Source organism: Budorcas taxicolor, chromosome 21, assembly GCF_023091745.1.
Source record: "Budorcas taxicolor isolate Tak-1 chromosome 21, Takin1.1, whole genome shotgun sequence".
Classification (NCBI taxonomy): domain Eukaryota; kingdom Metazoa; phylum Chordata; class Mammalia; order Artiodactyla; family Bovidae; genus Budorcas; species Budorcas taxicolor.
This window is the reverse complement of record NC_068930.1, coordinates 32,809,068-32,833,796: the sequence shown is the minus strand read 5'-3', so window position 1 is coordinate 32,833,796 and position 24,729 is coordinate 32,809,068. Positions and strand designations below refer to the sequence as shown.

Genomic DNA, 24,729 nt, shown 5'->3' with positions numbered 1-24,729 from the left:
CTGCCCTTTGAACATGCCATTCTATTAGACTTCCTTCAAGTTAGGCAGACCAAAATGGAGGAAGTCTTGTTCAGGCTTCAGCAGCAGGAGAGCAGACCTGTAACCTGCCTGGATTCTGCCTCTGTGACAGAGCACAGCAGGCGCAGATCTTAGCAGCCATTGCTGTGCATCATTATTCTGCACCGTTACCAGGCAATGGGCCCTGCTCAGCTATTGGTCAGTGCCTCTTAGCCAGGATGGAGACCCTGGAGGGTGACAGCTGTGCCTTGGGATCTTGCTCTTTCTTGTTGGGACAGACAGTAACATTCGTTTGGTGGAGATTTACAGGAATATCATTACCTGATCATCACTGGGCCTCAGGAACAAAGGAGCTGAAACCAAGAAATCTTCAACAGCTAACCACGCCCCTCCTTCCCCTTTTGCTTTATAAAGGGCTCTGCTAAGTTTTCAGTAACTTTGGGGTTCTTAGGGCATAAGCCACCCATCTCCTTGCATGAACCTATAATAAACCTTTCTCTGTTCCAAACTCCAATGTTTTAGTATTGTTTGATCTCACTGAGCATTGCACACACGGACTTGGGGTTTTGGTAACACCTGGATTCTGTGCCTGCTGGCATGTGTAGCAAGTCAGGCAGCACTTTAGATTAGGAAGGGAGTAGGTCTTGAATTTTTGAGTCCCTGAGGATCTGGTCAACCAACCCCCACCTCCCTACCCCCCGCTCCAGAATCTAACAAAACCCTATGATTCACAATGTGAAAAGAACAGCACTGTAAAAAGGTTCAAGTTAACCAGAGCTACATTTTTGCGCACAAACTGATGATATCACTTTGCAGCCGGGATCACACGTGACAGCCCTGGAACTGTCTCACCCATGGAGTGGACACACTGCCCAAGACCCTCTCCCGCCTGGGATTCCAGACTGCTCTAACAAGGAATTTCCCACAACTGTTAAGTCTGGTTGTAGGTCAGCCCAATCTAGTGATGAGTATGTTGTTACTTCTATTGTTTCTATTTGTATTTGTAATGACTGTACATTGAAATTAAGTTTAAAAATCTATTTAAAAAATCTAAATATGTATGTAACGAGTGGTTTGTTTTGCTAACAAACCCTTCAAACCTAGGTTTGAAATTAATCCTTCACAAGTAGAATTACTGGCAAAATAAGGCCCATGTATGAATTCCACGGACTATATATATAGTCCATGGGGTCCCAGAGTCAAACACAACTGAGCGACTCTCACTTTCACGAGTTCCTCACTCATAACTTTTGAGAACCTCTTCATCTTCCCACTAGTTCTCTGAGGCCACTGGCTCCATCAAATCCTTGATAGGAACTATCCCCAATTTGCTTATATTCTTTAGGTTCCTTTAGGTGTTGTTTTTAGTCACTAAGTCACGTCCAACACTTTTGAGACCCCATGGTCTAACCTACCAGGCTCTTCTGTCCATGGGATTCTCCAGCAAGGATTCTGGAGTGGGCAGCCATTCCCTTCTCCAAGGGATCTTCCCAACCCAGGGATCAAACCCACATCTCCTGCATTGGCAGGCAGACTCTTTACCACTGGGTGACCAAGGAAGCTGAGGTCTGCATGTAAAACGGCTTAGGAAGAAGTTCATCCATTGTCTCTTGTGCATTCAGTCTTTTCAATTTTCACCTTTCAAACACTGGACACTGGTCATTTAACTCAAGACCCCAAAGCCATACAGATGGCCAGAAGTCAGGATACACACTGCACACTGCCAGCAGTTCCTGTCACCTCCCTGCTCCTCCTCATGTGGGAGTAACAGCAGTGGAGATTCTCTTCTATGCAGAGCTGAACATGGAGCAGATTCTTGGGTAATCTTTACCATAATTAACAAAGGCCCTGCTTCCTAGCAGGACAGGTCCTCCTTGAAATACCTGCTCAGCCCAGTCTCAAGTGCCCAGGTCGGATAAGAAAGTGTCCTGTCTCTAGAAAAGAAAGTCTCACGCAATCCGGGCTGCCCACCTGAAGTGCTGCCTATTCCGTGCCCAGGCTCGTGGTCCCAGGAAAAAAACAAGTGAACACTGGCTGCTTCTGGGAATATGACAGGAAAGCAACTGTAATGGGGAAGCCCCACCTAGTGTTCAGGGCTGAAACTGCTACTTGACCAGACCAACACACACCTGCCCATACACAACTCCTGGTTCCTAAAGGGCAAGTAGGACCTTCCCTGGTGGTTTCAATGGTAAAGAATCCACCTGCAATGCAGCAGAGTGGGTTCGGTCACTAGGTCAGGAATATCCCCTGGAGGAGGAAATGGCAACCCACTCCAGTATCCTTGCCTGGGAAATCCCACGGACAGAGGAGCCTGGCAGGCAGAGTTGGACATGACTAAGCAACTAGCCCACCACCACGAAAGGGTGTTATAGCACCAAATGATTCAGTGCCCCTTTCAGGTAAACTATAATTTACTCTGACAAAGAAACACGTTTTTGTCACCTGAGGTTTATGGAGATGGTCTCAAAAATATTTTATAGCTAAATATCTGATAACCTGGTTAATTACATCTGGCTATTGACACAGATGTTTAAAAAGTAACACTCTGCTGTCATGGTGGGCTTGCTAAAGATCACTGGCCTTGTGGAACTGGCTGTATGTGAGTCTACATGAGAGGCTAAAAATACTATTCACAGATTCTTGATGTTCTTCCACAAATCCCTAAAAATGAAGCATACAGAAAGTATACAGGGCTTCCCTAATGACTCAGTGGTGAAGTCACCTGCCAATGTAGTGGACATGGGTTCAATTCCTCGTCTTGGAGGATCCCACATGACGTGGGACAACTTAGCCCATCACCATAATCACTGAGCCTGTGCTCTAGAGCCCGGGAGCCACAACTACTTACACCCAAGAGCCCTACAGCCTGTGCTCTGCAATAAGAGAAGCCACTGCACTAGCCCCTGCTCTCTGCAATGAGAGAAAAGCCCGTGCAAAAATGAGGACATGGCACAGCCAAAAAAATTAAATGATAGTTTTTTTAAATTTAGAAAAGCATACAGAACAGATTACATATGAAAAGCTGAGTATGGTCAAAGCTGAACCAGATGTTAAGACACTAGAAGAGCAACTTCAGGGAGGCCAAAGAGGTGATTCCTCAGGCTGAAAATAAACTAAGTCTGGGAAGAAAAATGGTTCGGTGGAAATCAGAGAGTCTTTAGTGGAAGAGCCTCCTGTCAACCAATGGAAATGGTCAATATAAATATCGTTAAATGACTTGTGTGTTGATGGGAAACTGATGTAAATAAATACTATTATATCAGGAAAATAGAAACACATACCCAATTTAAAGCTCAACATTCAGAAAACGAAAATCATGGCATCTGGTCCCATCACTTCATGGGAAATAGATGGGGAAACAGTGGAAATAGTGTCAGACTATTTTGGGGGGCTCCAAAATCACTGCAGATGGTGACTGCAGCCATGAAATTAAAAGACGCCTACTCCTTGGAAGGAAAGTTATGACCAACCTAGATAGCATATTGAAAAGCAGAGATATTACCTTGCCAACAAAGGTCCATCTAGTCAAGGCTATGGTTTCTCCTGTGGTCATGTATGGATGTGAGAGTTGGACTGTGAAGAAAGCTGAGCACCGAAGAATTGATGCTTTTGAACTGTGGTGTTGGAGAAGACTCTTGAGAGTCCCTTGGACTGCAGGGAGATCCAACCAGTCCATCCTAAAGGAGATCAGTCCCGGGTATTCATTGGAAGGAATGATGCTTAAGCTGAAACTCTAATACTTTGGCCACTTCCTGCGAAGAGTTGACTCATTGGAAAAGACCCTGATGCTGGGAGGGATTGGGGGCAGGGGGAGAAGGGGATGACAGAGGATGAGATGCCTGGATGGCATCACCGACTTGATGGACATGAGTTTGAGTGACCTTGAGGAGTTGGTGATAGACAGGGAGGCCTGGTGTGCAACTCATGGGGTCGCAAAGGGTTGGACACGACTGAGCGACTGAACTAAAATGAACCCAATTTAAAGAGAAAAATGCAAAAAAGCCTGTAAATGTTTTTAAAGAAAGTTATTAAAACCCAAAAAGACCTACAAAAACAAATGTGAAACAATTAATAAAATGGAAATAAAAATATACATATCAATAATAACCCAAAATATAAAGGAATTAAATGCTCCAACCAAAAGAAACAGACTGAATGGATAGAGAAACAAGACCTGTGTATATACTGTCTGCAGGACACCCACTTCAGACTTAGGGACACATAAAGACTGAAAGTGAGTAGACGGAAAAAGATATTCCATGCAAATGGAAATCAAGAAATAGTTAGAGTCTTTATCACATAAAACAAAATTTAAAATAAAGACTGCTACAAGGGACAAAGAAGGACACTACATAATGATCAAGGGATCAGTCTAAGATAATGATTAATGACTGCATATACAGATCCAACCAACACAGTCGCACCTCAACATATAAGGCAAACGCTAACAGCAATGACAGAAGAAATCAACAGTAACATAGAAATAGTGGGAAACTTTAACACCCTACTTACATCAATGGACAGGTCATCCAGAGAGAAAATCAGGCTTTAAATGACACATTAGGTGAGATGGACTTAATTAAAAATTCCACCCAAAAGCAGCAGAATACACATTCTTTTCAAGTGCACTCAGAACACCCTCCACGACTGACCACATGCTGCGTCACAAAGCAAGGCTCAATAAATTCAAGAAAATTGAATATCACGCATATTTTCTGACCACAATGCCACGAGGCTAGAACTCAACTACCAGGAAAAACCTACAAAAAACACAAGTGGAGACCAAACAATATGCTACTAAACAACCAATGGATCACTGAAGAAATCTAACAGGAAATCAAAAATACCTAGAGACAAGTGAAAACAAAACCACAACAATCCAAAATCTGTGGGATGCAACAAAAGCATTTCTAACAGAGAAGTATACAGCAACACAAGCTTACCTACCAAACAAGAAAAATCTCAAATAAACAACCTAAACTTACACCTAAAGCAGTAAGAGAAAATGCAAAAAACAAAACAAACAGACAAAAAAAACAACAAACTTAGTAGAAGAAAAGAAATCATACAGATCAGAGCATAAATAAGTGAAATACAAATTTTAAAAAATAGAAAAGATCAACAAAACTAAAAGCTGGTTCTTTGAAAAGATAAACAAGATTGACGAACCTTTAGCTTGACTCATAAAGAAAATGAGGTAAGGGGCCCCAATCAATAAAATCAAAAGAGAAAAAGGAGAAAACTACAACTGACACCAGAGAAATACAAAGAATCAAGTGAGACTATTACATACAACTATATGCCAAAAAAATGGACAACCTGGAAGAAATGGACAAATTCTTAGGAAAACACAACCTTCCAAAACAGAACCGGAGAGAAACAGAAAATATAGACAGATCATGCATAAGTAATCAAATTGAATCTGTGATTTAAAAACTTCCAATAAACCAAAGTCCAGGACCAAATGGCTTCACAGGTGGAGTCTATCTAACATTTACAGAAGAAATAATACTTATCCTTCTGAAACTCTTTCCAAAAACTGGAAAGGAACACTCCAAAACTCTTATGAGGCCAGCAACACCCTGATCCCAAAACCAGAGATATCACAAAAAATAGAAAATTAAAGGCCGATTATCACTGATGACCAAAGAAGCAAAAATCCTCAGCAAAACAGTGGCAAACCAAATCCAACAGTACAGTAAAAGGATCCTACACCACGCATGATCAAGTGGGATTCATCCTAGGGACGCAAGGATTTTCTAATATCCACAAATCAGTCAATGTGATGCACCATACTAAGAGACTGCAGGAAAAAACATATGATTATCACACTAGATGCAGAAAAGCGTTTGATACAATCTAACATTTCTGATAATAACTCTCCAGAAAGTGGCAATAGAGGGAACCTACCTCAACATAATAAAGGCCATACATAACAAGCCCAGAGCCAACATCATACTTAACAGTGAAAAGCTGAAAGCATTGCCTCCAAGATCAGGAACAAGACAAAGATGCCCTCTCTCACCACTTTTATTCAACAGTTTTGGAAGTTCTTGTCACAGCAGTCAGAGAAAAAAAAAAAAAGAAATAATAAGGGCTTCCCAGGTGGCTCAGATGGTAAAGCATCTGCCTGCAATGCGGGAGACCTGGGTTTGATCCCTGGGTCAGGAAGATTCCCTAGAAAAGGAAACTGCAATCCACTCCAGTATTCTTGCCTGGAAAATTCCATGGACGGAGAAGCCTGGTGGACTATACAATCCATAGGGTTGCAAAGAGTAGGACACGACTGAGCAACTTCACTTCTACTTCCAAACTGGAAAAGAAGTAAAACTGTCACTGTTTGTAGATGTGATACTATAAGCAGAAAATTCTAAAGGCACTACCATAAAACTACTAGGGCTCATCAATGAATTTGGTAAATTTGAAGGATACAAAATTAACATACAAAAATCTCCTGCATCTCTATATACTATCAGTGAAATATCAGAGAGAAATTAAGGAAACAATCCCATTTACCACTGCATCAAAAAAAAAAAAAAAAATTGAAATAAACCTACCTAAGGAGGCAGAATGCCCATACTCCAAGGACTGTAAGATGCTGATGAAAGAAACTAAAAACCACAAACACAAATGAAAAGATATGCCACATTCTTAGACTGGAAGAATCAACAATGTCAAAATGACTATACTACCCAAGGCAGTCTGTTGATTCAATGCAATTCCTAACAAAAATACCAATGGCATTTTTCACAGAACTTGAACAAGTAGCCAAAACAATCTTGAGAAAGAAGAATGGAGATAGAGGATACTCCCTGGCTTCAGACTATACTAAAAGCTACAGTTATTAAAACAGTATGGTACTGACACAGAAGCAGACATAAAGTTCAATGGGTCAATTAATTTATGACACAGGAGGCAAAAACATACAAGAGAAGAAAAGAGTCTCTTCAGTAAGTGGTCCCGGGAAAACTGGACAGCTACATGTAAAAGAATGAAACTATAATATTCTCTAACATTATATATAAAATAAACTCAAAATGGATTAAAGATCAGATACTATGAAATTCCTAGAGGAAAACATAAGCAGAACACTCTTGGACAAAAATTGCAGCAACATTTTTTTGGAATTACTTCTAGAGTCTAACAGAAGCAAAGCAAAAACAAACAAAAAGACCTAATTGAACTAAAAAGCTTTTGCACAGGAAAGGAAACCACAAGCAAAACAAAAAGACAACATACAAACTAGGAGAAAATATTTGTAAAAGAGGCAACCAACAAGGCTTAATCCCCAAAATACACAAACAGCTGGTATAGCTCAAAAAAAAAAAAAATCAATCAAATAATGAGCAGACGTTCTAAATAGACATTTCTCCAAGGAAGACATACAGATGGCCAACAGGCATATAAAAAGACTGTCACATCATTAATTATTACAGAAATGCAAACGAAAACTATCATGAGGTATCACCTCACACAAGTCAAAATGGCTATTACCAAAAAGTCTAAGTTATCAACAATAAAGGCTGGAGAAGGTGTGGAGAAAAAGGAACCCTTCCACACTCTTGACAGAAATGTAAATTGGTTCAGCCACTATGGAGAAAAGTATGGACGCTCCTTCAAAAACCAAAAATAGGACTACCATATGATTCAACAAACTTACTTCTCTGGCATATATCCAGAAAAGATGAAAATTCTTAACTTGGAAAGATATTAACACCCTAATGTTCATAGCAGCACTATTTACAACAGCCAAGGTGTGGAAGCAACCTAAATGTGCATCCACAGAGGAATGGATAAAGATGTGGTACATACATACAATGGAAAATTACTCAGTCCTTCACTGCAAGGACTGATGCTGAAGCTGTAGCTCCAATCCTTTGGCCACCTGATACAAAGAGTTGACTCATCGGAAAAAACCTTGATGCTGGGTAAGACTAAAGGCAGAAGAAGGGGACGACAGTGGATGTGATGGTTGGATGGCATCACCAACTCAACAGACATGAGTCTGAGCAAGCTCCAGGAGATGCTGAAGGACAGGGAAGCCTGGCGTGCTGCAGTCCATGGGGCTGCAGAGTCAAACAATGGAGCAACTGAACAACAAATAGTTACTCAGCCATAGAAAAGAATGAAATAATGCCATTTGAAGCAACATGGATGAACCTAGAGATGATCACACTAAGTGAAGCAAGTCAGACAGAGTAAGACAAATACCATATATCACTTGTATGTGGAATCATAAAAATTATACAAATGAACTTATTTACAAAACAGAAACAGACTTGCAGACACAGAAAAGAAATTTATGGTTACCAGAGCAGAAAGGCTGGGATAGATAAACTGGGAATTGGGGATTAACATACACACGGTACTTCTCCCTATAGTATCCTTGTCTGGAAAATTCCATGAACAGAGAAGCCTGGTGGGCTACAGTCTGGGGGTCGTGAAGAGACAGAATCAACTTAGTGACTCAACAACATACATAACTGAATCACTCTGCTGTACACTTGAAACACTGTATATTGACTATACTTGAATTTTAAGAAGTTAACTAAAAATGTTTTTGCAAAAAAGAGTTTTTGGATTAATAAATGTTTTTTTTTTCCAAGAAAGGGTCTACAACAGATCTTGTAAAGACTCAAAAGCATTTATCACACTGACACATTTTTAAACATTTCCACTTGTGTTAATGAACCAGCCAATTATGAATAAATCTATTAGAATGGACTAATACCCTGAAAAAGAAACATTTCACTTCTTAATAATAAAAGAAAGTTGCTATGATTATTCAAGATTATGTTTTAATATAAAAAACATAACACACCCATGGTGGATTCATGTCAATGTATGGCAAAACCAATACAGTATTGTAAAGCAAAACAAAGTAAAAATAAAAATTTTAAATAAAAATAAATAAATAAAAATAAAAAACATAACAGAAGCCTGCAAAAATTTTAAAGTAACTTGTAGTTTTATTTATTTTCCAGTACTCTTGCAACCTTTTGTATTACTAACAAAATTGCTATCACAGGAACCAGACACAAAATTTCTGCATTTATTTCAAACAATCATACAGAAAGACCATACTACACAGACATTATTACATTGTAAAACTCAAGAGATGACTGAAGTTTAGATAAATAACTTTATTTAGCTGAAGAATGAAAAGATTTTCACTCTCTGCAATTATAGCTCAAATGTTTTTTATGGCAGATGACATTCAAGTTGGAGATACAAATGATACACTCTGAAGTAAGTAATATAAAACTCAAGTGTAGGAACTAAACAGATTTTCAGTTGCACAGGTCGTTCTTCCAGTTTAAATTTTTTCACAGAAAAAAAAAAAGATTGCAGGCAAAGAAAACCAAATTCCATATAAGCATGGTTCACCGTTTTTTATTTTACCTTCATCAAGGCAGGCAAAGTACAGATGCTGTACATTAAACACACATACAAGTCCCTCAAACCACGTGGATTCCCACAGGCAAAGCACATTTGCTAAGCTCCGCTCCTCTCTGAAGCATGTAACTGCAGCTAAATGTACAAAGAGCCGTCCGCTGGTCCCACGTAGCCAACTCCAATGAGCAGGACATCGATCAGCGTCCATATTCCCAGGCCCCCGAAGCTGAAGAGCTTGCCGAGGCCTTCTCGCCACTGGCCCAGGTAGAAGCGATCTGCTCCAAACCCACCGAGGGTGATGCTGCAACAGCAAACAGGCCTGCAATGCATCAACGGCTCCCCAACTGCACCAGCTGGGGCTCAGTTAACCGTGCTGACTCACATGTGTGAAAGGGCCTCAGATCAGCAGACCCTGGACGAGGACACAGCGATCATCTCACAAATGCACACCACCAAACAATCACAGGCAAGAAGACTGCTCACATGTCAACAATGAACACACATGAGCTGTACTGAAATCTAATCCTTCTCTTCTCAAGAAAATCTAGCTTGCTACTTTTTTAAGCAGCAAAAAAAACAGTGCATCTGGGAGGGCAAAGCAGGGCTAGTCTAACAGACAGAGCAGCAATGTGGAGGCTGCAGGAGCATCTCAAGGCAGCCAGCCAGCTGGCCACCTCATCCAATCTTGACCTGTGTCAGTCAACCCATGTGAAAAAGCACTGTGTTAGGAAAAAATGACTTGTAAGGTTCCTTCAAATTCTAACATCTAACAATATTCAGAGAACTTCTCATTGCTTTTCTTTTAAAATTTTTATTATGGAAAATTCTAAAACATACACAAGTTAAAAGAAAGCCAACAGCACCCATGTTTATTGTTTTTAGTCGCTCAGTCGTGTCTGACACTTTGCGACCCCACAGACTGTAGCCCACCAGGCTCCTCTGTCCATGGGATTCTCCAGGCAAGAATACTGGAGTGGGTTGCCATTTCCTTCTCCAGGGAATCTTCCCAACCCAGGGATCAAGCCTATATCTCCTGCATTGGCAGGTGGTTTCTTTACCACTGAGTCACCTGGGAAGCCCACAACCCAGCCCCAATAATTATCACCATGTACACAGCCCCAGTTCATCACACCCTTTCCTTCCCACCCCAACCCGAGAACCATGAAGCAACTGCCAGGCAGCATCACATTCAATATTTGGCAAGAAACCATGTTGAGCCCAGAGAAGAACTCTATTCTTACTGTTTAAAAGCCAGCTGTGAAACATGTCATAGTAATTTAAGATGTTTACAATGAGGGGAGACTAGTTGAGGGGTGTACAGAACGCTCTAGCTTTGCTTTTGCTTTTCTGCAAATCTAAAATGAATCCAAAATAAAAAGTTTGTTGGAAAGCAGAAAGTCAGGTGTTATTTTCAACGTGAACTACTGTGTCAAAGATGCTGGGCAATCTCACCTTTGCTGTGTCTGACTTTCTGTCGTGGCCCCCTCTTTTCATTTTCCAGGGGAGCCTTCCTGCCAGACAGGACCCTCCACCTTCCTAGCCAGACCCTCAAGCAGTGGTCCCCAGACAGAGGCAATACCTGGAGGCGCTATTGACTGTCACCACTGGGGTAGGGAGACTTGTAAACAACACGCAATAAATGGAGTCCAGAGAGGATGCTACACACCCTACTCTGCACAGGATGCCCTACAACCAAGAATTCTTGGCCTAAACATCCACAACGACAAGGCTGAGCAGCCCTGCATACATCCCACCATACAGTCCCTGGGCTCTCAACGTAAACCTCCAACAGTGGCTGCACAACTTCTGAATCAGGGACCATTTAGCCAGCAGCCCACCTGCCCCTCCCTCTGGTGGGGGTGGGGAGAACTGCTACAATTTCCTTTTCAAACTGCTGAAAAGTTTCACAAATGTAAGTATATTTTTATGTAAAAATTGTCTATAATTATGCTTGAATAGTGGAATTACAGGTGATTTTCAACATTTATCTTTTGTCATTTTTGTTTTTTCTAGTTTTCAATACTGAGCATGTATTTTTTTTTATGATTTAGAAGAAAATTGCTGAAAATGAAAGACAGTCATAAGCCTAGCTACTTTAAATAGCAGGCAGCACTTCACTGACTCACAGTACGCTCTGAGTGGGAAGACTGACTGGTTCTAATGAGCTCCAATACTGACTCGAGTCACCTCCAGAACGTGCAGGCATCTTGGGAGGAAAGCCAGCAACAGGCCACGAAGCGCCACAAAGACAGCAGTCTGGACACCTCAACGGCCCCCAGTAGCACAGTCCCCGTGGTTTAGCCAGCCCATGGCAGGGCCTGAGGGAGCAAAAGAGGAGCACAGAAGAGCCCGGCAGCCACAGCCAAGGCCCAGTGGTGTCTCTGCTCTCCGGCAACAGCGCTTACCTCAGCGCCAGGGCTGTGGACCACTTGTATCCCCCGGTCCAGTTGCAGTAGACCATCTTCAGAAAAGTGCGGTTCCCTAAGAAAGGGAAACACTCCACAATGAAACATGGGTAGCAAAATACTCTGGCAAGAGACTAAGTTATAGGCGGTGGTCTTATGATTTATAACCTAAAAAGACAACTCTCTTCACAAAAATAAGTGTTCACTACCTTGAATGCCAAACAGAAAGCCCTAACTGTCCACGAGCACAGGCTTGTGAGAAGCACAGGTTCATGAGGACCACAGCTTGAAGCAGGTGAACCACCCCACGTGATGTCAAGGTGTGGATGACCAGGCACCAGGAGGGGAGGAGGCCACACAGGACCGACACATCCCATGGACACAGGGCACAGATGGTCCGGGGGTCCTGGGACATCTGGCTGTTCAAACTGGAGAAAGTAAGTCTGACTCCACCTCACACCATACACCAAACCAATCCTGGGAAACTAAAGACCTAACTGTGAAAGGCCACAGTTACAACTTTTAAAAGAAAGTACAGAAAATTATCTCTGTGAATCTGGAGCAGGGAAAGGCTTTTTGCAACAAAAAAGGGCTAACTATGAAAGATGAAAAACCAACTAACTAAAATTTTAAAGTTGTGTTCAAAAGAGACCAAAAGAAAGTGGGGGAAAAAGTTAAAATTCAGGAGAGGATTTTAAGGCCATCAAAGGTTGCTATCCAAAATATAAAAGAATTTATAGAAGTCTATAAGAAAAAACAAAACTTAGGGACGAGTGTTGGAGAGGATGTGGATCCTCACTAACAGCTGTGCACCACTGGCAGGAGTGTGAACAAACACAATCACATGGAAAAGAACACATGCCAGAGTGCATGCCAGACACACCCCTGTACACGTGTGACCAGAGACACAGAAGCTTGAAGAGCAGCACAGTTTGTACAAAAAAAAAAAAGGTAAATAGTCCAAATACATCAGAGAGCAGATAAACTATGATACAATCTTACAACAGGTTATTATAAAGAAGTGAAAAAAGAAGAGGACAAGCTGAAGAATCTTAGAGCCATAATGATGAAAAGAAACAAGTCCCAGGAGACCATAAGCAGCCTGCTACCTCTTCACACATTTACTGAATAATATACCATACTGTATTCTAGCACATACATGCTGCTGCTGCTGCTGCTGCTAACTCACCTCAGTCATGTCCAACTCTGTGTGACCCCATAGACGGCAGCCCACCAGGCTCCCCCATCCCTGGGATTCTCCAGGCAAGAACACTGGAGTGAGTTGCCATTTCCTTCTCCAGTGCATGAAAGTGAAAAGTGAAAGGGAAGTCGCTCAGTCGTATCCGACTCTTAGCAACCCCATGGACTGCAGCCTACCAGGCTCCTCCGTCCATAGGATTTTCCAGGCAACAGTACTGGAGTGGGTTGCCATTGCCTTCGGGACAACCATAAAAAACTTAAAGGAAGGGATTGGGATCATAAGAAACCTCAAAAGGGTGCCACCCCTAAAGAAGAGGCAGGAAACACTCTGGCAGTTTCGATGGCATCAGATGCTTTGGCTGTTAACCTGGGGGAGACTCAATCACACATTATGCTCTACACCTTGTACATTTTTATTTTATGAAATACTACGTTTTAAAAGATAACAGAACTGGCATAACTAAAAGGTGCTGGTAAACATTTTTGACTACACAATTGAAACCTAATTCTCAAACTTCTGCGATGGTTCTGCAAGTACGCCTGAAGAAGTGCACTCTGCCCAGAAGCCTCCCTCAGCCGACTCACCCAGGCAGTGGATGTGGTCCCGCACAGTGCAGTTGGTTGCATAGCGCTGCCGAGGGCAGGACACCGCCCTGCAGTTGCTGGAGCTGACGCACTCGTAGTCAGCCTCCGGGAGCTGCCAGCAGAACCTGCAGGTCATGTTGAGGACGAAACTCTTCTGGGATTTGAAGTCTGGATCCTACAAAGGACACAGCTATTCAATCATAACCCAGCTTGTCAATATGTCAATAAAACTACATAGTTCCAAGGTACAAGTGTCAAAAACACTTCTATTTAAGATCTAGGAGGAAGTGGCGGACAAACAGGTACCAAGCCAATATGTATGCAAAACAAATGCGTATGCCATGATCTAGGATCATAAGCATATAGCCCAAAATATATACCTAAGAAAAAATACCTAGATAAACGCACATCAAACTATCAAAGGTTATCAGGATAAGATTACTTCATCACTGTTACTTTGGCTAAATTTTTAATAACACACACGCATACTTACATAACACAGAAGAAAGGCAAAGGCACTTGATGAAGCCCCAGAGACACAAGAGAGCTGTCAAGGCAGATGAGTCCCTCTCCTCAAAGTACTGTGCGGTACGTGGGAGTCCGGGCCCAGCTGGACGCTCCTGGAGGAACAGCCTGCCTACTGGGTCTCAACTCTTCCTAGGAGTCCCTGAGGTCCTGAGACCCAGGGCAGTCACTGCTGTTACACTCCGAGGAGTACCCAACAGGACCCACCCAGAGGCACCCGCAGAAGACCATCCCCAATTTAGAAAGACCCTCTCTCTTGGAGAGGTTCAGCCAGTGCTACTGTGGCCCTGAGCCTCGAAACAAGAGTTTTCCATTTCAACTTTAAATTTGTTTTCTGCCTGTAAGAGCACCCCATGTGCTTATCTGTTGCACATTTGGAAATTATAGGAAAACTGGTAACTTCTCCAGAGAGAAGCACTGTCTAACCTTCTTTCATTTTTGCTTCCTGTGATACAGTTTTACATACATGGAATTATACTGAAAACATTTTGTACCCTTTCACCACCACTTGATATTATGCTATAAAACATACTTTTCAAAACTGTATTTAAATGGTAACACAATCACCTCGGGAAGTATCATATTTACTAATTTTTTTTTATTAATGCAAAAACCACTTATAAGGGCAGTATTCATGAGTGTAAGGCACTGCTTGATTTAAGCATTATTATTGTAAATGTCTGCATATTTCTAGTGATGCATCTGTAACACATGTTTCTTATCAACCTGTTTTTTTTTTCAACACTGGGCAGACAGTGTACATGGCACAAACTCTGGGAGACAAGAGGAGAATAAAGATATGGCTGGCCCTGCCAGGCCCTCAGCACTGAGCACAGCTCATCCATGCTGGTCTTCCAGGGAGTCTGTTCTATGCATGGGCATGCTTACGTCAGATACGCTTCTTCTTTTTCTAATTTAATGTTCCCACTGATAATTACTTTCACTTAATTCTGAGGTATCAGTAAACATCTCTGGAGCTGCCTAGTTCTTCTCAACAGCTGCAATGTATTTATTTCACTACACAGTGAGCTGCAAAGTGAACTGCTCTTTCTTGGACATTCAGCTTGCTTCCAACCTTGCTGGGTGAACAATGCAGCTAAGAATATTCTTAGGCATACTTATGTGTATCAATGTGCAATAAGTAACACCTGTTAGATGAATTCCTAGATATGGAACTGCCAGGTCAAAGCTTACATGCATCTGTACGTTTCAGAAAGAAAGAAAGTGAGGTCACTCAGTCGTGTCCAACTCTTTGCAACCCCATGGACTGTAGCCTATCAGGCTCCTCCGTCCATGGAATTTTCAAGGCAAGAGTACTGGAGGGGGTTGTCATTTCCTTCTCCAGGGGATCTTCCTGACTCAGGGACAGAACCCGTATCTCCCACATTGCAGGCAGATGCTTTACCTTCTGAGGCACCAGGGAAGCCTGCAGCTTTCAGAGATGAGACAAACTGTCTACCACAGGCTGACTAATCCACTCATCTACTGACAAGACACAGCAATGTTTGTCTCTTACACCTTCAAGAAAAGTGTTATCAAACTCTGACTGTTTTGCCAATCTGACAGGTTAAAAAAATGCATTAATTTGTATTAAACTACGAGAAAATTAAGCACCTTTCAAATACAAGTTGAAAGTCCACCTGTATTTCCTTTGCTATGAACCATGTGCTCATGCTCTAGCACCATTTTTCTACTGGAATGTCATCTTTTTCTCATTGGCTTTTTGGATGTATTGATACATTATGGGTATTAGTATATTATTTGTCACGTGTTCAAAAAACTTTTTCATTGTTTGTCATTTATCTCTGGCCTTTATGCTTTTTAAGGTCATGCAGAAACCTCTCATCTTTAGTAGTCAAATGTATAGATTCTTTCTTGTATAACTTCTAAACTTTATTTCATACTTAGAAAAATATTCCCCACTTTGAGACGATAACAAAACTCTCATACTTTCTCTGGTACTTTGAGGTTTCATCTTCTCACACAAAGTCTGGCATCTATCTGGAATTTACTTTGGACAAAATAGGGATTCTACTTTTTTCCCATGGGCACCTGGGCACCCTAGCATTCACTAAGTCCACTTTCACACCACAAAAAAGTACAGACCCCAACAAGAGCTCATATGTGGTAAAAACCTTTCCCTCTGTGACACAAGTGTCATTATTGAGAATACAGAACCTACCTAAAGGAATTAAACTTGCCTCACTTACACTAGCAGACTGAGCTCTCCTCCAAGTAACAGAAACAAAAACCATTTCTGTCAAACACATCTCCAGCTGATGTCAGCTGGCCTGGCAGTTTCCATTACAGCTGGATTTCTGCACTTACTTCTATTTATATACATTATAAAACAATTTCTTTGACTAGTGTCATCCAGGTGAGATTCCCTTGGCTTGAGTCCCTATAAGTGCACATTAGAAGGATGAGAAGAGTTTATTTCCTTCTATTAATCTGAAGTTCAACATAAGGTGAGGGGAGGGAAGGGGGTGAATGCAACAGGTGAGAGGAAGAATGCTTGCGTATACACCTGCAATGATCTTAAACACCAAGGGAAGAACACGGGGCCGGCCCCAAATCACAGCCACAGCACTCCTGGGACCCACAGCTCCTGACAGCCAATTGTTTGACTGCTCTTCGTTTCTGAGAAGAAACAGACCACCAGATGCTCTTGAGATTACCTTCAAAAGCCACCTCTGGGGGCTGCGCACCTGCTACTGTACAGGATTAGTGTTGACTGGCTAGTCACGAAGCAGGTGAGATGAAAGCACTTGAGGTGTGAGGAGGGAAAGAGTGCTTCCAGGGCGTGTCTCAGCCAAGGGTTGAGAATGGACCAGGGACAGGATCAGCTAGGAAAAGTCCCTCCCTGAGTTTTGTCATTTCTCTACCTTTGTCATTTCTCCTGTCCTCTGCTATTTTCTGAAAAATGAAACCACCTGTTTTTTGTGAACACCTAAAGGAGGAAGAAATTAAAAACTAAGTTTCACTCAGGAACCAGTTGTGAGAGATGAATGTCCAAGACACTAAGGCAAACAAAGTAGGCTCATTCTGGGAAAAGCTCTCCTCAGCCATCAGGGTTTTCTCATTTTCCACAAGGTACCTACTATGTGCCAGACTTACGAAGCATGTGATCTCAAAAGCCATCAAACAGGTTTTGTTATTAGGTGAGTAGGGAGAAAATTCTATTTAAGATGAAGCAACAAAGACTAACTGATAATCCAAGGGCGGTCATGAAGACTCCCCGCCAGCTAGCTCAGTTTTCCAGAGCAATTTCAAGAGCAACACTGATACACGAAAGTGACAAATACTGAAGTTTACCAACACTACATCCAGATGCTGAGGCCACAGAAAATTTCATGCCCCCCTGGAGTGAAGCCTCCCTCAGGCCCTCTCCTGATACTGGACTTCAGGAGAAACAGAAAGAGCCTGGGTTAGGGGGAGGGGAGAAACTTTCTAATCTAGCCCTCTGCAGACCAGGCTCCAAAGGACAGCTGGGGAAAGGTATCTTGTCTAAGTGAGAATCACTGGGTCAATGGAAATCCGCTAAAGAGAACATGACCTAGAATCTGTGTTTTCTTGACCACCTCCCCAGAGCTGGTCCTGGCAAGGCCAAGAGTAGACACTGCTTTGTTATTCATTTCTACTCTCTATCTCACCCAGATGCTGGGACTACAACAAAGTGTGCAGTAATTTACCTGGTCCAACCATTCAAGAATGCACATATGTGAATCTCCCTGACCTGGTCACACTCAGCAGGTGTAGGGCTGCCTCCAGGAACCGAGCTCTGAAGCAGGTGTTCTGAGAGCTATAAATATTAGAGACAGGCTGCAGTGTGACAACTCTAACAGGGTCATTGCTGATGCACAACAGTGGGCGCCCTTGAGCCTTTATAAGCAGTCTGACAATTACTTCAGTTTAGTCTTATGCCAGAAAACTGCTATCTGAATCCTGACACCAAACCTTGCTGGGAGACAGAAGTTTCATCTGATAAAGTGGACTTTACTCCTCAAATCTTACTTTTAAAATGTAGAGTACTTTCTCAATTTTCCCCATGTTCACATCTAAACTCTATTCATAACTCAAGCTTTACAGTGAGTTTATTAAGAATTCATAAGTTGCAGTACTTACAACACAGGTAACAGAAGGTTTGACTGTGCAGTCAAAAGTGACAGGCTTCCCATAGACACAGGAAAAATTGGTCTTGCAATCTATACAGTCTGCAGGAAGTCTGCTACACAGGCCATTGCTCGGACACTTCATCACATAAGGTGGGATATCGGTACTTTCTGCAAGGGGCGAGAGAGAAGCTTATTCTCTTAGAATATGGATTAGAATAACAGATAAAAGCAATTTTCCAAGGTTAAGGAACACAATCATGAGCACAACATACATATATGGTGCCAGTAATAAATCAGGACTGCAAAAAGTTTATTGTGTTACAAGATAAAAAAACAAAGGCTTACAGATGGTAAAGTTTGTTCAAGATCACAGAGGGCGGGTGGAACTGGAATCAGAATCCACATCTCTCCATTTCCAATCCACAGTGCTTTTCACTTGAATTCACTAATTTTTAAGTGAAGCCACTGACCCTCTAACACAATCAGTACAACAAGGAACCACCCCCAGAAGATATACTGTCATTGTTACACAACGGTACTTCCACAAGGCACAATCTGCAAGGAATATGCAGTTTTACACTACCAAAGTACAAAGAGTTCTTAATATTAGCAGCTTATTCAGTGGGTTACAGTTCTTTTTTTCCAGCCAGCCTACCCAGGAGTATAATATATTGCTATGAGTTAAGAGATGACCAAAATTGTAAACACTGTTCTCAGGAAGGAAGAAAAGCTCTCAAAAACTGTCCGAAAGACTCAAAAATTCTCGTGCTTTTTCTATAAAATAATCTATGTTTTAAACTCAAGTATGCTGATGTCTTCTAGCAGACTTTAATAGAAGGAATAATATATGGCTGCTAATTTCAGTTCACTGAAGTAATGGAACTCTACAGGGATGAAACTACGGAGAACAAGGTTTCGTTCGGCAAAGCACACGGACACTCATTTAAAACTGATCCTACTTAAAGTCACTATTAAGTGGGCAATTATGCAAAATATCAGAGTACATCATGCAAAATGCCGGGCTGGATGAAGCACAAGCTGGAATCAAGATTGCTGGGAGAAATATCAATAACCTCAGATACGCAGATGACACCACCCTTATGGCAGAAAGGAAAGAGGAACTAAAGAGCCTCTTGTTGAAAGTCAAAGAGGAGAGTGAAAAACCTGGCTTAAAACTCAACATTCAAAAAACAAAGGTCGTGGCATCTGGGTCACTTCATGGCAAACAGATGGGCAAACAATGGAAACAGTGAAAGACTTTATTTTGTGGGGCTACGAAATCACTACAGATGGTGACTGCAGCCATGAAATTAAAAGACGCTTGCTCCTTAGAAGAAAAGCTATGACCAACCTACACAGCATATCAAAAAGCAGAGACATTACTTTGCCAACAAAGGTCCATCTAGCCAAAGCTGTGGTTTTTCCAGTAGTCATGTATGGACGTGAGAGTTGGACTATAAAGAAAGCTGAGCGCCGAAGAACTGTTGCTTTTGAACTGTGGTGCTGGATAAGACTCTTGAGAGTCCCTTGGAGTGCAAGGAGATCCAACCAGTCTATCCTAAAAGAAATCAATGCTTAATATTCATGGGAAGGACTGATGCTGAAGCTCAAACTCCAATACTTTGGCCACCTGATGCGGAGAAATGACTCACTGGAAAAGATCCTGATGCTGGGAAAGATTGAAGGCAGGAGGAGAAGGGGACGACAGGGGATGGCATCACTGACTCGATGGACATGAGTTTGAGCAAGGTCCAGGAGTTGGTGATGGACAGGGAAGCCTGGCATGCTGCAGTCCATGGGGTCAGAGTTGGACACCACTGAGCGACTGAATTGAACTGATGCAAAATATCACTTTTTGCTTTATTGTTTTGTTCCTATTACTACTGAGGCTGGAGGATGGACACTTAGAATCACAAAACCAAAATGTCTCTGACGCCTGAAAGGTTAGTAATTTGGTCCAGCTGCGAGCGGCATCACCAAACTTAAAGCCAAGTCTCAACCAGTCCCTCTGGAATTTCCCGCACCCTCACCCTCCCCTCCGCTGCACCCCAACCCTCTCCTCCCCTCCCCGCCCCATTTCACACAGCCCTTTTAAGTGGATGCCTTTTAATACCCAACATCAGGATCAGGGTTCAAGAGGTACAAGAAATTTTCTGAAGAGAAAGGAATATTGGTTGAAGGTACTCTTGATGGGTGAGGTGAGAAAATACTAGAAATAAAAGATGTGAATGAGGAGCCTGGGACTGGAAAGAGATGAGGCAGGAATGTAGAAAGGTATTGAAATACCGAGACTGTCTACAGAAAAGGTCTGTGCATCTGTCTTCAGTTCACATAACCTAAAATGCAATCAATAAAATGTTCAAAACATGGAAAGTGAAACTCGCTCAGTCGTGTCCGTCTCTTTCGCGACCCCACGGACTGTAAGCCCTCCAAGCTCCGTCCATGGGACTCTCCGGGCAAGAATACTGGTGTGGGTTGCCATTCCGTTCTCCAGGGAATCTTCCCGACCTAAGGATTGATCCCGGGTCTTCTGCATTGCAGGCAGACACTTGATCATCTGAGCCACCAGGAAAGTGATTTCATATTCTACAGGAAATGTTCACCAAAAAGGGAAAGACCACTAGATATAAACACACACATTTACGAGCACGGAAAACGCCCGGTACCTGCCGCCCTGGGCACCGCTGTGAAGGTCCGTGTGGGCCCCGGGTCCTTGACGGCCTGCGGCAGCGGCTGCGAGGGCTCCTCGCTGAAGGACCCTGCGACCGGAGAGACGGAGACCTCAGGCGGTGCGGCTGCGCTCCAGGCTTCAGCTGCCTGGGCAAACCTGGAGGCCTGATCGCCCACGAACTGAAGGGGAAACCCAACGAGGTCGACATTCGTCCCGGTTTGCGAGCACCTGGGACCAAGCGCGGGGCCGGGACACAGCTCCACGCCCCCGGCCGAGCCCCCGGGCCCTCCCAGTTCCAGGCTCGCGGCTTCGGGTCCCTGAGCGAGTCGAGGGGCGGCGGCAAACCGCGCCGGACTCGGCCGCAGCGACTCGCGCCCTCCTCCCGCACTCTGCCTCCGCCTGCGGTCCCGGAGCCCCCAGCCCTCAACTCACCGCCGCCCGACAGGATATAGAACTGTGAGAGCAACAGCACCACACGACACAGTCGGCAAAGAGGCCGCAGGACCACCGCAGCCGCCATCTTGCCGGCGCGCTCACTTCCGGACGCGCGGGGACGCGCGAGGGGCGGGGCGCCGGCGCGCGCCGAGGAGCGGGTCCGGATGGGGCCACAGCGCCGGCGCAGGCGCGGCAGCCCTGCCGGTCTTCCCCACGCTCCGCCGGCTAAGGCTGCCAGGTACCCCCGGGCGCTGCCTGCCCCTGGAATAAGAGGCTCACCTTTCTCCTTTGTGGTAAAGAATCTGCCCGCAATGCAGGAGACCTGGGTTCGATCCCTGAGTTAGGAACATGCCCTGGAGAAGGGAAAGGCTACCCACTCCAGTATTCTAGCCTGGGGAATTCCATGGACTGTATTGTCCGTGGGGTCGCAAAGAGTCAGACAAAACTGAGCGACTTTTACTTCACTTTCTCTTTCCTTAGGGATTGAGGGCAGAGGCGGGCAAGTTTAGGAAGTTGGCCACTGTTTACCTGTGACTGGATGTGTACGTTTAGTGACAAAAACTCCTGCTGTGCGCTCGGCACCATGCAGAGATCTGACGAAGTTTCGGTTAGTCCGACTGAAAAGGCGCTTGTGTACAGATGCGGCCCAGACTGCTCGGAAAGGACTCCAGGTGTGCCCGGGGGACCCAAGGCCCCACTCCGCGACACCCCGGGGCCCGGCCAGCGTCCCGCCCCGAAGTCTAGCCAGTCCCTAGAGACACTCCTCGAGGACAGAGAGAATGCCTGGTTGCGCAGGTCTCAGGCCCCCAGACCTTCCGGAGGAGGCCCGGCTCGGAAGAGAGCGGCTCGCAGGCCGCGGCCCCCTGAGGCTCGCACGGCGACCCACACATGTTCCTGCCGCAGCATCCTTCGTCCTGGGCCGCGCATAGGCCTCCCTCTTCGCGTCCACCCTCCACAAGACCGTCCGGGTGGGTAGTCCTCTCACACCCCTTCCCTCATGAGTACATATGGCGAATAAAGAAATCTAATAGTTCTTGGCTTCAGTAAAAGTTGGCTTAAAAAGTTACATTACACAACCTGCAGCTTCTAGCATCGCACAGGTGTGACCCTTGAACCACCTCGGGGAGAGGGGTGCAGGGGGAAACCCACATATAACAGCGCAGGCCCTCCAAGTCCGGTTCTTCCACCTGTCGCCGGTAGGATCCTGTATACTCTAGTATTTACTATTGAAAAGGGCTTCCCTGGTGGCTCAGAGGTTAAAGCATCCGCCCGCAATGCGGGAGACCTGGGTTCGATCCCTGAGTTGGGAAGATCCCTGGAGAAGGAAATGGCAACCCACTGCAGTATTCTTGCCTGGAAAATCCAATGGACAGAGGAGCCTGGTGGGCTATACTCCACGGGGTAGCAAAGAGTCGGACATGACTGAGCGACTTCACTACTATTGAAGAAGTGTGTTAGTTGCTCAATCGTGTCCGACTTTCTGCAACCCCACGAAAGGTAGCTGCCAGGCTCCTCTGTCCGTGGGATTTCCCAAGCAAGAATACTGGAGCGGGTTGCCATGCCCTTCTCCAGGGGATCTTCCCAACCCAGGGATCCAGCACGTCTCCTGCGTCCCAGGTGGGTTCTTTACCGCTGAGCCACCAGGGAAGCCTACTATTGAAAAAAAGCCCACGGGATTGTGGGCCCATACAGTTCAATTTGCTGTCATTCATGGTCGACTGTTCTGTCCACCACCTTTTCAGGAAGCTAAATGACCAGTGTGTACAGAAGAGAGCAGGTTTTAACTCTTATTTCGAATTCCAGAGCACATAGCAAATAAAGACTGATGGAATGCAAGCTAAATTCACTATTGACATAAAGCCATTTTAATACGGTTCTGGGAAGCAAGATATTCCTTTCAGTTAAAATCAGAAAGCCATTTGAGTCTGTAAGTCAGTGGAACATGATCCCATCAAAAGAGCAATTTAATTGTAGGGGAGCAAATTATTATGGTAAAAACCCATAGGTGTAACCCTGGAAGCACTATGTAATACAATTTGAATTTTTTTCCCTAAAGATAAGTAAGGTTCAATTGTCATTTAGAAGCATTAAAATGGCAACTCATCCTACAGTGGAAACTACAAAAGATTATACAACGCTGAATTTCTTTGAGTTTAGAATCCTTTTTTAGTAATTCAATATTTAGTACTGGCTTCTGCTGTGATTGTAGGTTAGCTAAAACAAACTGATTCTGATTTTGAAAATAAAGTTTCAGTGTGAACTTTAGTAAAACTTTAGTTTAAAAAACACCTGAGACATAATGTTACTAGAAAATAAGATTTTCCCCCATTCAAAAAATTTGCAGAATTTTATTTGAGATTTATCTTTTGAAAAATCACAGTTCTTAACAGTAACATCTCATATTGTTCATTTCCTAGCACTTCCCTCTTTTGATGAACATTTTCCCATTTAAGTTTCTCAAAACATTTAGGAAATTGAAAACTTTCCACCCTTGTCCTTTGTCTGTAGACACATGAGTGAATCAGATTTTGTGGGTATCAACCACTCAGTTCCTGTCTCGCTTTTCACTGTGCCCAGCAGCAGAGCTGACAGTGGGTCCCAAGTTCTTAGAAGTACTAATAGTAATTAGGGAAAATGCAAGCTCGGGGGTCAAAATGAGGTTACACAGACTGAGCACAGGGAAAGGACTTCAGAATTCTTCCTCAGCATTCAGGGTACGTGACTGCTTGAGATTCTTCAGTTTATCAATGGTGGAAATTACTGAGATCTCCCCATGAATTTTGTTGTCTCTCGTTCGAACATTTACAGCATGATTTGTCTCTTCCTTTTCTCCAACCACTGCAGAAAACAAAGGGAAATAAATCTATTTTAAATCAACACTTTACTAAATATTAAGTCAGCAGTCACATGGCCCGTGTCGCACTGAGTTTCCTTCTTAGCGCTAATCACCAAATATCAATCTAATGTCCATTGAGTCATCCACTGAGAGTAAGTTTCTGGAGACAAGGAGTGACTTCTAATCCCGTGGTCTATTGTCCCTTTTGGAGAACACCTGTGGTGTTTGTGGGGTACCAATAGGAACAGAGAGCTCTTACAGACTCCCCAACTCCACCTGGCACACTTGATGAATCAGGGTGGGCACCAGACACAGGTCAACCAGCTGACAGAATGTTCTAGAATATAAGTAAAAGGACTGTTCTCGCAACCCATACTGTGAGATGATGCAGAATTCTGCAGTCATGTGTCTTGCCACCTGGAAGGAAGACACTGGCCATCAAGGAGAGGGGAACAAAGTAGATCAAGGAAGCATAAAGAACTAGAGCAAAAGGGAACAGAAATGAGGAGAAATGGTCCTGTTCAGGATGGAGTTCCCTCC

The 24,729-nt window shown here is 43.6% G+C and overlaps 2 protein-coding genes across 3 annotated transcripts in view; both read right to left on the bottom strand.

The window, feature by feature from the left end:
- Positions 1-9,053: 9,053 nt before the first annotated feature.
- Positions 9,054-21,450, bottom strand: TM2D3 (TM2 domain containing 3). Of its 2 annotated transcripts, XM_052659744.1 has the most exons (6): positions 21,351-21,450; positions 20,914-21,006; positions 18,258-18,415; positions 13,608-13,782; positions 11,823-11,898; positions 9,054-9,718 (listed from the first exon to the last, which is right to left on the bottom strand). In XM_052659744.1, the coding sequence occupies exons 1-6, from the start codon at positions 21,436-21,438 to the stop codon at positions 9,553-9,555; spliced, it is 756 nt and encodes a 251-aa protein (XP_052515704.1). In that variant the 5' UTR covers positions 21,439-21,450; the 3' UTR covers positions 9,054-9,552. The 2 variants fall into 2 exon arrangements, with proteins under 2 accessions (XP_052515704.1, XP_052515705.1); XM_052659745.1 differs by lacking the exon at positions 20,914-21,006 and having other exon boundaries at positions 21,351-21,438.
- Positions 21,451-24,042: 2,592 nt separating this feature from the next.
- The window catches only part of TARS3 (threonyl-tRNA synthetase 3), a 44,539-nt gene continuing 43,852 nt past the window's right edge, over positions 24,043-24,729 (bottom strand). The window contains exon 19 of the mRNA XM_052659758.1: positions 24,043-24,191. Coding sequence (XP_052515718.1) covers positions 24,043-24,191 — 149 coding nt within the window. The remainder of the gene's footprint in view (positions 24,192-24,729) is intronic.

Excerpts from the sequence above, each read along its gene's own strand:
- TM2D3 (XM_052659744.1), bottom strand. The coding sequence starts at position 21,438 with ATGGCGGCTGCGGTGGTCCTGCGGCCTCTTTGCCGACTGTGTCGTGTG. Across the intron at positions 21,007-21,350 it reads CTATATCCTGTCGGGCGGCG|GGTCCTTCAGCGAGGAGCCC; the intron begins GTGAGTTGAGGG and ends CTCCGGTCGCAG. Across the intron at positions 9,719-11,822 it reads TCCACAGCCCTGGCGCTGAG|CATCACCCTCGGTGGGTTTG; the intron begins GTAAGCGCTGTT and ends TTGCTGTTGCAG.